Raw genomic sequence first — 14,893 nt, 5'->3', positions numbered from 1 at the left:
AAAAATACTACAATACCTACATCAACAATATTGAAATTTATGTGCATTTAATTTGGAAAAAATACACATTATCATCATGATTAATAGAATATACCAATTTTAAGATCATCCTTGTTAAAAGTCTAAACAAGCTCCCGAGCTTGAAGAATTTTGGCTTCTAACACTTTAAATCCACTTTCGTAAACGGGATCGTTCTTATGCACTTCAATTCTCTCAGTAGTACCAGAATCCAACATTACAACTACTGCCATTTCATCTTCTTGAACACTTTCAATTTTAGATTTTCTTGATTGCTTTAGTTCAATTTGGTCTCTTCCTGGGTATTGATATCTTATTGGGTCTGTCTGATCATAATCATTACCATCAAAACCTTTTGGATTTTCGCGTAGTATACTATTAGAAGCTTTCGGTCCTTTCTTATTACCTTTTTTGCATGAAATATATTCAATAGCACAGTTTTCTCCAGGGTTTGTTTTGATGTAATTAAGTGTATTGTCAAAGTAATTTTCACCCAAACTTGCTTCTGTTGTAATATATTCATTTGTAGACTCGTCGATGTCTTCGTAAATACCTTGTGAGCTATATGCTAAATTTGTTGTCATTGTTCTTGCATCATGTTGATCTTCAGGTGCATAATTCTCGCTTGTCGGATCTGTCTGTTCGTTTGACGACACATCTCTCCAGTACTCGTCTGGTATCTCGGGGATAATTGGTTTCGGAGTTTCAGTTTGTAAGTTTGCCACAAATTCTGGATTAGGGAACAAGCTTTGGTCGCTTGGGAAATCACGCAAGAATGATTGGTTAAATACGATAGGGTTTTCGTTTTCGTCTAAAGTCTCTATCGGTCCGTAAAGTACGTCATTGACATTGAAGTTCTCTCGGTATACATCCTTCATAGCTTCGTCTAAGTTTAGAATTTCCTCCTTTTCATAATTTTCAGTAAAGTCCCTCAGTTCATTTGTCACCGATGTGATTTTTGAATTCTGTAAACAATGGAATCTTTAGAAAATGACGATGAATAACAAACGTTAATCACTGAAGCAAACATTTGCACCAACGAGTAGGAAACACTGGGTATCTATCTAAATGTACCTACATAAAGAGCTATGTATTAGAAAAACTCAACACTCGACGCGAAAGCATTGCGTATGAAGAATAATAATTTTAAACTAAACTATTTGAAGGGTACACGGAAAGAACATGTCTAGTCACTTTTTTCGGAAAATGAGATTTTCATTTTAAAATGTAGAGCTCTTAATGAACTATTGGTTATATCTTTTGCTACCACTGTATTATATAATATATGTAACACAACTTTTTTTTGTTAAAAAGGACCTGGTCACCGAATTACCATACATTTTGACATGGTTCCAAATTTTAAAACCGCGATTACTCAAAATGTTACTTAAGTGACTAGACATGTTCTTTCCGTGTACCCTTCATTTATCCTATACCAAGTACATAAAACTATTGTGTACCAACAAAAAGACGGTTGTTGAATGAGCGTGGGAACCCTTTCAATCAGCGCGTTGGTGACCAGTGCCGACGTGTAGGTCGGTATTACCTGGTAGCGTAGCCAACGTGCAATCATTAACGCTCCGTACCGAAAGAAACGCAACTGTCACTGTCGCACTAGTAGGGAAGAGTGATAGAGAGAGATGACTACGATACGCTGCGGAGCGTTAACGATTGGCACGTTAGCTACGCGCCCTGAAAGACGCTGTCGACTCACTTATCGATGATACCGAGGCTGCTAAAGACTGTGGTTACAACGGAGATTGGGGGAGCTGAAGCTATAACTCCTACGTTGGCAACAAGTGCCGTGGTTTGTTACCTGGGCAAGCTTCTGGAACACGCTTCCGATCCACTTGTCATAGGGGCCGACGCGAGTGAACACCGTTGGTGCTTCAGCGGCGCCGCAGTGTGGGGAGCCGAAGCTGATAACTCCAACCAATACGTTGTCCACCAGCGCCGGTCCGCCGGCATCGTGCTGCCAATCATACATAAAAGGAGAAATATCTGAATACATATTTTTCTTGAAAGCCAACTGACAAAGTCTGTCCCAAAAATTATCCCTAGGTACTTGCAATATCAATAAAATATCGTAATACCGATAGCCTTGTAGCATCTTGTTACATGGCTTGCATTAGATATATAAGCCGTCTATTCGGAAGAGCCGTGTAGTCTGGAGTCTGCTACGGCGTGTTTTACTCGGTGAGATTTAACAGGTCTATTTTTTTAATTTATATATTTTGAAAAATCCATTCAACCATCTCAGGAAATATATACCTTATTACCTTTTCTTAATACCAAAATCGCAAAAACTGACAAATTTATCCGAGTTTGAAGTTAAGCGCTCATAAGCGCGGCGTGCATTCAGGACCCCATTGTATAAAACTACAAGTTTCAATTTCTGTACCTAATATCTGACAACATTTACGCGACTGACCACGTCAAAGCCTTGGACCAGTCTTGCAGGGAAGTATCAAGTTTAGGGGTGGCGGGCTGGTTCGAGTCTCCAAGAATGACGAAGTAAGAAGGTAAGTGACTGTAGTGTGATAGGTACTTACGTTGCATGCGCCCGCGCCTCGGTCAACGAACCCAGCGCAGAAAGCCTTATCAGTAACGAAATCTCTGAAACATCATTTATCTTACTATCTTATTTTTTATTTTCAAATCAGTATCTAATCTTGTTATTAGTTCAAGCCGGGTTAGCCAATCGTGCCAGCAGCTAAATAGCTAAAAAACTAATTCTACTGACTTTCCCAGACCAGACTAATTGTCTGCCTTTGCCAGCTAAATAATTACTTTAACTTGTCTCTGTGCTTGTCTGTAATCTCATCCTGTCTCAAATTTGAGTTTTATCCTTCGGTTTTCGTTTGAGAGTAAATCCGATGACAATGCAATATTATCAATCTGGTTTGATGAGGAATAAGAATCAGACGTTTATCAATGGTAAAAGCAATATTTATTATTTTACATGTCAGATGATCGGTAAGAACATATTTAATTATGTATATTTATAAGATACAGATATAAATTTATATTTCTAAGATGAAGACTGAATAAATAGTAAATCCTGGACACGACCTAGTCCTAGCTACAAATGCTTGATGAGTAGGTAAGGTTGTAAGAAACACAAAAGTATAGTTGACAATAATGTCCGTGCCTTATGAGCGGAAACGGAGGCAACGTACTGAGCAGACCAGAGTAAAATGAAATTCCGCTCTTATTCTATGGATGCATTTGTAGGTATGCATTTCAACATAGCGAATTATGCGGATTCCTAGCTATTATGCTACTGAAAGTTTAGCATTAACTTACTTTGTGTAGATATACTGGCAGGCACTAAAGTCGTAAAGTTCGACTTTTGCTTCCGAAAGCGGTCTGTCTTCTTCACGGAGGTCTGCTTCATCTGTCTATATTAATAAATTAAATATTTGGTTTCAAAAACGAAGTTTTTTTATCTTTCCATTAGATTTAGTCATATAACAAAATAACTATAGGGAGTGCGTGAACTGTTAAGAGCAGCAAAGTGCGGAAACAGCTTAAGTTTCCCATTTATAGTTGATAGTCCTTCTAATGCGCGAAGAAGCGTGCGTGAACAGTTCACTTACCTACTGTAGCCAGTTAAGTTACTGTAGCCACTGTAGGGGGTAACTGCTACTATAGCTGGCAAAACCGGAATTTATTCGGTAACTCTATATATTTGTCTATGGTTCTAAATGCGAGTGGACAGCTCACCTTTCTTCGACCCCAGCCCAGTATGACGACGTTTTCTACACTGGGTTTCAGAGCGCTTGCTGCCGCCGTGTCGTACTGGATGGCTACCACGTGTTGTTTTCTGAACCGCAGTGCCTTTCACATTCAACGGTACATATTATTGAGAGAAGGAAATATTCTTTAATATTAACCTCATCACAAAATCTCATTTACATTTCAAAATTACAAAGTTGCTTTAGATTGCGCGCCTAATTAGCGCAACTCGTGTAAAGCTCGCAAACTATTGCAATCGTTGGGCGCACTCGCGGCGCATTCGCATCGTTCGATTGAATAAGTTGCACCTACTTAGCCGTCAAGTAATCTAAAATCGCATGCTATTTGTTGCAAGGACTGTAGAGAACTTACACACAACTTGTAGAAAGTTGCGGAAAGTTTCAGGGATATTTTCAAATTTATACGAAACAATTAAATTAAATTAAATTAAATAATAATTTATTTCGGAATAAAAATTTCCATAATGTATTAGTAGCTTATTACTAAAATGATTAACCTATGATAGTGATATTTTTAACTATGTTAATATGACTTATGTAACTTATTCTATCACACGCATGTAGGCTATTCCAATATTGCCATAAAGCGCCATCTATCCGGTCTGCGACTGTGGCTAGAATGCTGTTGGTGCTGCCGCGCACGCGCCGCACTAGCGACGCCACCCGCTTGCGCATGATGGCGTGGAAGCCGTCGGTGCGCGCCTCCGCGAACATACCGCTAGCGCTACAATAGCGCGGCAGCCCCAACAGCATCCTAAAAGCGTTATTATATTGCACGCGTAGGGCGCTGTAAGTTTTTTTTAAAAAGTTGATCCATAGGCTGCAAGTGTAAAATGACTGGCAGTACGCCTTAAAAAGGGTGATTTTAACGTTGCTAGTACATCTTGCGAACCTACGAATCAATATATTACTTCTTACTGCCAGCGCCCTACGCTCCCTTTCCACATCTACGTCATCTTTTAGCGATGCGGTTACCCAGTGCCCCAAGTACTTAAATTCTGATACTACTTTAAGAGGAGTGCCATTCAGTCTCACTGGAGGTAACATTTGGTCGTCTAAGTTGACAGTTCTTCCTCTGAAGACCAGCAGCTAACTTTTAGAGACATTGTACTTGAGGCCATGGGCCTCCGCATACCGCTCACAGACACTTACCAGCGTCCTAAGGGCGTCGATCGACGGGCTCAGCAACACCATGTCGTCCGCGTAGCTGATGTTATTTACGAACGTTCCATCTATTGAACATCCAACCATAGTGTTGCTGAGCTCCTCGATCAGCCTAATAAAGGAACTAACTAGTTTCCCAGATATGAACTTTATATTAATTTTTTGGAAACTTTCTACTTTCCTTAACTTTTCACAACTGTGAATCTTTTATCAGTTTTGTTAAACCGGTTAAATAATTTAGGTACAACAAGGCAGACTCACTTTCCTCGCCCGTAGAAGCACTAAGTTGTTAGCCAGAGTTTTCCGGTCGAACTGAGGATGGAAGATGAGCTCGTCTATGTTGATGAGGTGGCCCTTTTTGCTGACGAAGTCACTGGCCACGCGGATTTGGACGTGTGCATTTAAATCTGAAGGACTGAGGGATAAAAGCTATATATATTACTTAAGGCATATACAAACTATATTAAGCCAGATGGCGCTGATAATCATCATTTTTGTAGAATTATCCTCACATGGAGCGGGGTGTCCACAGAACTCAATCCTCACCGGCTTGCCTAATATCTGACAAACTTATGGTACAGTCTCAAAGAAAAATATCAAATTAGTCCGGCTTGCTCAGCAGGAATCTTTGGCGTCCAGGTCCGCCACAGATACCTTCTATTTTCTCAGTTTATATGAACGGTAGCTCACCGCATGAGGCAGGAGGCCGCGTTGAGCGCCCAGCTCTCGTGTACCAGCGAGCCGGCGCACACGAAGCGCCCCGCCACGTTGCATGCTTACCATGAACGGATACCGCTTGATACCTTCGAAGATTCGGTTCATCTTGGTTACAACTCTTGTCTAAAGTGATGACCAATGTCTTACCGCATGAGACAGGAGGCCGCGCTGAGCGCCAAGCTCTCGTGTACCAGCGAGCCGGCGCACACGAAGCGCCCCGCCACGTTGCATGCTTACCATGAACGGATACCGCTTGATACCTTCGAAGATTCGGTTCATCTTGGTTACAACTCTTGTCTAAAGTGATGACCAATGTCTTACCGCATGAGACAGGAGGCTGCGCTGAGCGCCAAGCTCTCGTGTACCAGCGAGCCGGCGCACACGAAGCGCCCCGCCACGTTGCATGCTTACCATGAACGGATACCGCTTGATACCTTCGAAGATTCGGTTCATCTTGGTTACAACTCTTGTCTAAAGTGATGACCAATGTCTTACCGCATGAGACAGGAGGCCGCGCTGAGCGCCAAGCTCTCGTGTACCAGCGAGCCGGCGCACACGAAGCGCCCCGCCACGTTGCATGCTTACCATGAACGGATACCGCTTGATACCTTCGAAGATTCGGTTCATCTTGGTTACAACTCTTGTCTAAAGTGATGACCAATGTCTTACCGCATGAGACAGGAGGCTGCGCTGAGCGCCAAGCTCTCGTGTACCAGCGAGCCGGCGCACACGAAGCGCCCCGCCACGTTGCATGCTTACCATGAACGGATACCGCTTGATACCTTCGAAGATTCGGTTCATCTTGGTTACAACTCTTGTCTAAAGTGATGACCAATGTCTTACCGCATGAGACAGGAGGCTGCGCTGAGCGCCAAGCTCTCGTGTACCAGCGAGCCGGCGCACACGAAGCGCCCCGCCACGTGCACGCTCACCATGAACGGATATCGCTTGATTCCCGTGCTACTGCCTTCGAAGATACGCCGCGCCTCATCTTTGCTAAGATTATTTGTGCCTAAAGAAAAACAACACGAATGTAGATACAAGAAGGGAAGTGTAGATACGAGGAATATTTGTGTGGCGTTGCCCATGACGTGGCTGATGTGACGACAACGACTGCTCTATCAAGAGTTGACGATAAGAAAGAAGAAGAACAAATGACTGTCGGTATCATGACCTGCAGACGTACCTACATCCAGCTGCAAACGCAGTAGCTAAGCGGGCGAGGCCGAGGTGCTTGAAATGATTTGAACCAGATTTGAACGCCTTTTTTTTGGGAGCAATAACAGCGTGTTTAAAAAGCCCGTCGTGATTCTATCTGGGTACTTACTTGGTAACTTAAGAACACTTGCAGCAAGTGTTTTGATATTTAAATTAAATCTTCTTGCTAAGTTAACAATGTCTTGTCTTTCACTCAATGTGTTGTCGTCATTCTGGTAATTTTCGTCTTTTATTACAATTTCATTCCTTATCATTTCGTCAACAACTTCGTTAATGTTTGAAATGTAATAAGCAATTTTATGGCTAATATTCGTTTTACTTATATCGCGTGTTTCTTTATATTTTTTATGGTTTTTATAAAGCGCGTCTTGTATAAGACTGTGCTTGGACATATACTCTTGTACGTTTTTGAGTTTTGAGAAGTTTCTATTAATTTTCAATGCAATGAATAAGTCATCGAGGATGTCTAGTATTTTGTCGTCAGTTTGCTGAAACATAGCCGTGTCTGTGGACTCCGAAAATGCGGTTATGGTCATTGTTTTCAAGAAAACGGCTAACAAAAGTATCACTTCAAATTTATTCATGTTTGGAAAATTATAATTAGAAATTGAAATGATTTCTGCAAGTATTGTCTACGAATAAGTCCCAATGAAATAAACAACTTCTACAAATGATTGTTATTTTATTGCCTTGTCATAAACTTTACACCCATTTCAACATGAAATTTATTATAATAAGTAATGCAACCGCAATTACCCACTTATCGATTTTGTTTTCTATTTGTTTAGGTATACAACATTCAAATCAAAAGGTACATGTTTGAAATAAACTTAAGATAAGATTGTATTATTGGAGTTGACTGTACTCGGACAATACCATTCTTGTGCCTGGAATGTATCTTGAGAAAGAGCTGCTGCCCTGCTGGCAGTACAGTCAATCATTTTGATTCCTAGGCCACTGTAGAACCTTGTCGCTTTAACTACTAGATAAATGATAAATACAGTAAATACATCACTCAATAAGCAGCCAGTCTTGGAGGATATAACCAACGGAGACGCCTTGTCTGTAATTTGCTGTACAACAAAGTCTGCCAATTTTTGCGGGGAAGGGGAACGTCAAATGTACACGTAACGTCAAAATAGCCATGTCAGATAAACGTCCGTCCATACATTGTGTATGACCATTGGCCGACTATTTTCGACAGAGGGGAACGCCTGTTAATGGCTACTTCGTTTGGTTATATCCTCTAAGACTGTCGTAGAAGATAAACAAATTAGTTCATTATGACACGGTTCTACAGTGACCTAGGAATCAAATTGGTCGACTGTACCTACATAGCCAGACATATACTAAACAATATGATTTTTAGGCCTTATTTTCTGTCTGTGACCTACTTAAGTCAAAAATAGCAAGCGCCTTTAGATATTTTATTGCAATCACTTTTAATGTTGTTGTTGCAATATATGATAAAGAAATAGCTTGATAACATTACATTCAGACCAAAAACTTTAGTGTCGTTTATACGACAGGAAATAAAATTGATCGCTAGCTTGTACCAATCACGTTGGCGTATGCGATTTGATTATGACAAATGGAGTTAGTTTCAATTATTAACCATTATTTTTGTACAAAACTGATAATCTGTATATAATTTTTGTATTGTATTCTCAGTTTGAGCCATATAATTTCCACAGCTTAAATTCATTTTACCCAAGAAACGTTAGACCAAATTTAACAACTGGGCATATATTTCGAAATATCGATTGGAAGCGGAATCCATATAAAGAATCGTTAAGTTATATCGGTTGAAAGCAATAAATGTCACAATTCACATATATATTCTTAATGTATCCCAGGAATCAGTTTTTGGTCAAATCTCTTAACAGGCTTGCAATTAAACCGAGTATTTTTTTTTTCGAAGGGTCGAAATCGAAGATACATATTTAATGAAAGAGTTGTATGATTGGAATCACAATTTATTATCTTACAGAGATAGTTCTTATTATACATATGTCTACTCTACCCAAGCCGGTCCATAGCACCACGCCAACTGAAACAGAAATGAGAAAATTACTATAAGCACTATAAGCTAAAAAAAAACTATTGTATATTTATCAAACCCGCTCACAGAATTTCATTAGTATCAGTTGAGAAGTACGACCTTTAGAGCAGAATAGTCTGACATATGAAAGCGTTATTGCCCAAGCTGAAAGGGAGACCTTAACTTCGCTCGGTCAATTATGTATTTACAGTTTGTGTTTACAAGCATCTGCTGCACTTTGTTACATACAGTTGAAATTTTCACAGATGATGTATTTCTGTTGCCGCTATAACAACAAATACTAAAAACAGAATAAAATAAATAATAAAGTGGGGCTCCCATACAACAAACGTGATTTTATTGCCGTTTTTTGCGTAATGGTACGGAACCCTTCGTGCGCGAGGCCGACTCGAACTTGGCCGGTTTTTTTTATATTAAAGGAGGCAGGAGCAGAAGAATCGCCTGTTGGTAAGCGATTACCATCGCCCATGTACACCTGCAACACCAGAGGGGTTGCAAGTACGTTGCCGGTCTTTAAGACAGACGTACGCTCTTTTCTTGAAAGTTTGAAGGTGGTATCGGTCCGGAAACCGCGGGTGATAGTCAGTTTAGCTGTGCGAGGCAGGAAGTTTCTGGAGAAACGCACAGTGCGCGTTTTTGGCGCATAAATAAACCCATCCGTTACTATTGATATTGACTGGAATCAGTTACCTCGAGTGTCAGTTTACTTCCAGCGGTTGTTCTCATAGTCCCACTTGGAGGCGAGACCGTCCACGGGGTTCACCTTCAGGTCCAGCATGCGCTTGAGCTGCGCCTTCTGTTTCTCTTCGCTGAAGGAATCGGGCAGCGGGCTGTATACTGTAAAGACATGGGAAATTTAGTTTGGGAAATATGTGCTGTTTGAGGCAAAAATTCGGATGTTATAAGTTTAACATGTGTGTGTGTGGTATTTAGCTCTCAATGGTTGTTTTAATCAAAAGGCTTATCGTAGGGTTCTCAGATAGATTTTAAGTTACTCCCACTTCGCAGTGGGCACTTTAAATCTACTCACCAAACAGCTTCATGCCCTTGTACGATGGATGTATGATGAGTCCCTAGCCAACAACTCCCTTCCACTCCCCGGTGGGAGCCGTGACCTCAAAGGTCTGCTGATCTACTCACCAAATAGCTTCATGCCCATGTAGATCCAGACAGATAGAGAGGCCAGGACGAGTCCCCATCCGAAGATTCCCTTCCACTCCCCGGTGGGAGCCTTGAACTCAGCAAAGGTCTGGCAGAAGGAGGCGCGGTACAACGCTTTCTTCTCTTCTAGCGTCAGCTTCTTCCAGTCACCCTTTTCCTTTTCGCGGAGGACCTGTTTTAAATATTTAGTTAGATTTGTATTAGATAAAGCTTATTCGAGATTGGACGATAAAAGTCCACTGGACAATCAAAGTTATTGACACTTTGCTCATAGAACCTCTGGCCACTAAACCAAGAGGCCAAATCTGAAGACTCAATAAAGGCAATGATTGATGGTTTAGTCAAGATCGCATGGAACCATTAAATTGTGATATCCTGCATATATGCTGGAAGATCTTCCTTTAAATCTTCAAATTGTTGGACTGAAGCGAGATGTGGATCTTATGAAAGCCCACTGCATCTCTTTCTAGCAGGGCTCCACGCCCAGGCGTTCAGGTCTACTGCTTCCTTTTTTGGGCTATAGTATGGCTTTAAGATTTCCCTCTTCTTTCCGACGGAACAACAACATACCTTGATGTCTGGGGTGTCGGGGCGGAAGCGGACAGCGGGCAGGGGGAAGTCAGGCCTGTCCACGTAGTTGGGCTGTCCGTTGAAGCCGTAGCCGACCCACTCGCGGCTGCCGATCTAAGAACACATCAAGTTGTAATATCATTAGCACAATTGGAAAAATATTGATAAATTTCATTAAAATGTTCATCTGTGTAGTGACTGTAGTGTATTGAAATATGAGGGTACTTCAACAAAACCACTGGAATTTTCAGGTACGCGACCACATGAGCCCTTCCGAATTTCGTAGAAAGGGACTTCCACTTGTATTACAAGTTACAAGCTTTTGAGAAACGGGCCCCAGATCTAATTTATTTAATTTGACTGACTAAACAGACTGGTATTAATTTTTCAATAAAATATTACCTTCGACAGCTGACTCATGGCACGGGTGCCTGCAGGAACGCGGACTGCATCTAGCAGCGCTCTGCGCATCAGGTAGTTAGCCATACTGGAAATATAGCAAATGCTTTAAATGTTTAATGCTGGCTATACAAACATACAACTAGTCACAACATTACATTTACTATTTATTTATTTTTATCACATTTATATTAATAATTTAAATTTTTAGTAGTTTCTCTTATTGGCTTTTTGAACCAATTATTATTCGTAGCTACAAGATAGGCTGAGCCTAGTGTCCGAGCCAGAGCAACTTGAATTGTATATTTCTTAGCCAAGGCCCACAAGCAAGCTGGCAAGGCCAAGGTACTGCCAACTGTGTTTAGTTAGGAAAATTTTGCCTGCTTAACACCCCTGTGTGGTCTAAATATTTTTTGAAGTTTTGATTTTAATCCATTATTGGTTAGCAATGACATGCAGCATACTATATTAAAATACTAGAAAATTTTCTAATTCTCACACTTTAAATTATTCCGGCATTTTTAATGAGTTATTAAGCAAGTTCCTGATAATTCTGAATCATGTACGCAGTTACTGACGCCATAATTATAGAAAATATGTAAAAAAAACTGGACAAGTGCGAGTCTGACTCGCCCACCAAGGCTTCCGTACTTTATAGTATTTGTTGTTATAGCAGCAACATTTCACATATCACGGTCCATGAGATACAGCCTGCTGACAGACATACGAACAGTGGAGTCTTAGTAATAGGGTCCCGATTTTGCACTTTGGGTATGGAACCCTAAAAAATAAACCATCACAAGAAATCATAACATAAGACAATGTGAGTTGAAGGACATTTTGCCAGCTTACTTCATAAATATTGCTATTGAATATTCGCAGGTTTTTAAATCTTATACCTTTAAACGAGCAATTCTTGTATATATAATATATATTTCGGCGATCTCGGAAACGGCTCTAACGATTTCGATGAAATTGACTATATGGGGGTTTTCAGGGGCAAAAAATCGATCTAGCTAGGTCTTATATCTGGGAAAACGCGCATTTTTGAGTTTGTTCTCCCAGATATTATATAGTTATAGAAGACAAAAACTTAGGTAAAGAAACAGTAACCACACAAACTATTAAATGTTTCTCTGTTGCTTTATACTTGGAAACTACATACACACATAGTACATAGTCTAGTTGTAATTTTTATATTGAGCTTTTTGCACAAACAATGCATGTTCGTATATTTAAGAGTAATTTTATCCTTCTATGAAGTTACTCGATAAATAATGACCTAAGATATTAAAAAAATATATTAGAAATATTAAAAAAATATGACAACCTAAAAGAACTTTGCAGTACGAAGTAATTATACCTAATAGTTTTAAATAGATTTTTATTTTCAATACGGATGGATTAGCACACCAATTAAATAGGTTATAGATAACTATTTACCAGATGATAAATAAGGTTACGTTATGACAATCGATAGCATGGGTTACATAACGGGAAATGTTGAGAAAACTCCATTCAGAACTACTTAACCTTACATATAAACTTACGTAATTACTAAAGAAGTTGTTTTAATAATCTTAAAGACAAGAGAACATCGGTAATTTCAAGAATTAAATGAAATTCCAAATTCCGATCGGCACTTGTCGAATGTCAATTTTAGTCATGTACTTACTTCATTGGAACGATATACTACTTTCAAATTATCATAAATAAACACACATCACATAACAAAAGAAAATAGATGAAATAACTTGGAAACATTACCTGGGAAATTTAGTTTCTTTTCACGTGAAATATTTTTCACCACCCAATATGACTGAAAAACTCCAGTGACATCTGACGGATATTTAGCGAAGTAGTAGCGATTCGTTTCACGCACTTTTGTTTGGCGACTTTGACAAAGTAGAATACCAGCATTTTTGTGCTTATTAAATGAAATAACATGAAACAGAAACAGTATAGTTGATCAAACCAAATTGTCAGTAAATAAGAACAAAAAAAACTATAATTGGTCAAACCAAATTAGCAGTACATAAGAACAAAGAAAACTATTCTTATCCTTTTCTTTTGGGTGCTAGTACTAGCGTAAGACATATATGATTCTCTCTGTCTATGTTTAAAATGAGACAGTCCTTTGACAAACTATATGCTTATCCTTTTTTTGTGTGCTAGTACTAGGGTAAGACAAATATAGTATAAAAAAAATAGAATATCAAGAAAAATAATAGAATAGAATAGAATATAGTTGGTCAAGCAAATCTTGTCAGTAGAAATAGGCGCGAAATTCAAATTGTCTATGGGACGATATCCCTTCGCGCCTGCATTTTTTAAATTTGCCGCCTTTTTCTACTGACAAGATTTGCTTGACCAGCTATAGATAAATATTATAGCGATTTTTCATAGCACTTGACAGTGCGAAGTAGAGAAGAGAACCGAAAAATGTGCGAACACGCCGAGCAAACAAATAATGGCAAGCAAAATAACCGTTTGCGCAATCGCGAACATAGAGCGAGAGAGGGTTCGCGAACGGGCTCACGTTGTTGCCATGTCCCTAGCAGCAAGATAGCAAAAAGTGACAGGTGCAAGGATACTCCGTTCCGCCAGGGGCGATAAAAAATGCAATTATTTTTTACTCCAATGTTTTATTAACTACAGTGTTCATGACCATGGTATAGTTAGTATCTCTGAAGAGGAGTAATGTAATGCTGATAATAATGCCATCTCTGGGTTATGCTGGACATATATTCCTCAGCCGTGGTGCCCTGCTGAGCTAAAAAGCGGTATCTCAATTGAAGATTGCATGCAAATAAGTACCTTAAATTTGAATCATAACGTTCCATTTCCAGTTCATTCGTTTTTGAGATACCGCCTTTAGCATAAGGAGGGCTGAGTGTGGCTAGATATCATTCTTGTGTGTAGATAGTAGAAAACAAAATATACCAAAACAAATATTTAAGCAGGTAACTTAATCGTATTTAATTAAATCTAGAAGAATATATTTTAATAAAAAATGTTTTGATAGTGTTACTAACCTTACGTTGCAAATGAACTAGGAAACAAAATAAATTTGAAACGTAAAAGTAGTTTTTTTAATATGTAGTGCAAACACCGTACAATGACAGACTGACGTATTTAGACGAATAAAAAAACCAAATGACGTTTGGTTTGATGGGAAATTTTGAAATTATTTCTAAGTTGTTTTTTAATATAAATTCCGTTTAAACATATTTTTGGTCAGATTTATGTTAAGATATTAACAAACAGCGTTTCTTTATATCACAACCAACCTTGTAAGTTGTGTTGAGTTGTGCTCTTACTCATTCAACCAAACCAACGCAGGCAAGATGAAAAGCAATGCCGGCCGGGCCGCGCCGAATCTGTGTACCTTCTTGTATGTACATCGGTATAAGGGCAAGGTAAGTAAATTTTCGAGTTTATAATATATATATACCTCCTGAACATTTATTTATTATTTCATCTTTATCAAAAGCTTTGATAGAGGCTTCGGGTAAAGCATATTTATGAAATGTTGGCGATGGAACATTGTAACATTTCAAATAACAGCCGTTGAACTAGCACCATTCTTAGTGCCCGTAAGGCCCGTCATACACGTTGCTCTGATTATCATAATTAAGATTTTCCGTGCCTAGGTCTTAATCTGATAAATCAACTACAACCTGCCAAAATTAGAAAGACATACATCTAATGATAAAATCCAACCACAATACGTTACCTTTGTCGACATTTTACATGAATAATATCCCGATTCACTGATTTCTTGTTACCTAACATTAAATGTGACAATAGCACACCCTTAAAATGC

General features: G+C 39.3%; 2 protein-coding genes and 1 long non-coding RNA gene across 3 annotated transcripts in view; 1 reads left to right on the top strand and 2 right to left on the bottom strand.

Annotated features, from left to right (window-relative positions):
- The window catches only part of LOC134751181 (uncharacterized), a 456,797-nt gene that overhangs the window by 141,922 nt on the left and 299,982 nt on the right, over window positions 1-14,893 (top strand). The gene's annotated exons all lie outside the window — the stretch shown is intronic.
- Window positions 123-7,600, bottom strand: LOC134751207 (uncharacterized). The gene is made up of 8 exons (XM_063686589.1): window positions 6,985-7,600; window positions 6,501-6,669; window positions 5,202-5,355; window positions 3,745-3,858; window positions 3,325-3,419; window positions 2,571-2,634; window positions 1,835-1,990; window positions 123-983 (listed from the first exon to the last, which is right to left on the bottom strand). The coding sequence occupies exons 1-8, from the start codon at window positions 7,457-7,459 to the stop codon at window positions 123-125; spliced, it is 2,088 nt and encodes a 695-aa protein (XP_063542659.1). The 5' UTR covers window positions 7,460-7,600.
- Window positions 8,831-14,893, bottom strand: part of LOC134751176 (cytochrome c oxidase subunit 4 isoform 1, mitochondrial-like) — a 222,464-nt gene continuing 216,401 nt past the window's right edge. Inside the window, exons 2-7 of the mRNA XM_063686551.1 lie at window positions 12,835-12,870; window positions 11,071-11,155; window positions 10,669-10,782; window positions 10,078-10,270; window positions 9,628-9,774; window positions 8,831-8,925 (exon numbers count right to left, since the gene is read on the bottom strand). Of these exons, the coding sequence (XP_063542621.1) occupies window positions 9,641-9,774; window positions 10,078-10,270; window positions 10,669-10,782; window positions 11,071-11,154 (525 nt within the window). The 5' untranslated portion in view covers window position 11,155; window positions 12,835-12,870 and the 3' untranslated portion in view covers window positions 8,831-8,925; window positions 9,628-9,640. The remainder of the gene's footprint in view (window positions 8,926-9,627; window positions 9,775-10,077; window positions 10,271-10,668; window positions 10,783-11,070; window positions 11,156-12,834; window positions 12,871-14,893) is intronic.

Source organism: Cydia strobilella, chromosome 21 (assembly GCF_947568885.1).
Source record: "Cydia strobilella chromosome 21, ilCydStro3.1, whole genome shotgun sequence".
Classification (NCBI taxonomy): domain Eukaryota; kingdom Metazoa; phylum Arthropoda; class Insecta; order Lepidoptera; family Tortricidae; genus Cydia; species Cydia strobilella.
Note: the sequence above shows the minus strand (reverse complement) of the source record. Positions and strands in the feature narration are given on the sequence as shown.

What these genes read in the sequence shown, in the direction of transcription:
- LOC134751207 (XM_063686589.1), bottom strand. Translation starts at nt 7,459, where the DNA reads ATGAATAAATTTGAAGTGATACTTTTGTTAGCCGTTTTCTTGAAAACA. An exon ending in AAGTGTTCTTAAGTTACCAA is followed by an intron (nt 6,670 to 6,984) that starts GTAAGTACCCAG and finishes GTTTTTCTTTAG; the next exon opens with GCACAAATAATCTTAGCAAA. An exon ending in TGCTTCTACGGGCGAGGAAA is followed by an intron (nt 3,859 to 5,201) that starts GTGAGTCTGCCT and finishes TGAATGTGAAAG; the next exon opens with GCACTGCGGTTCAGAAAACA.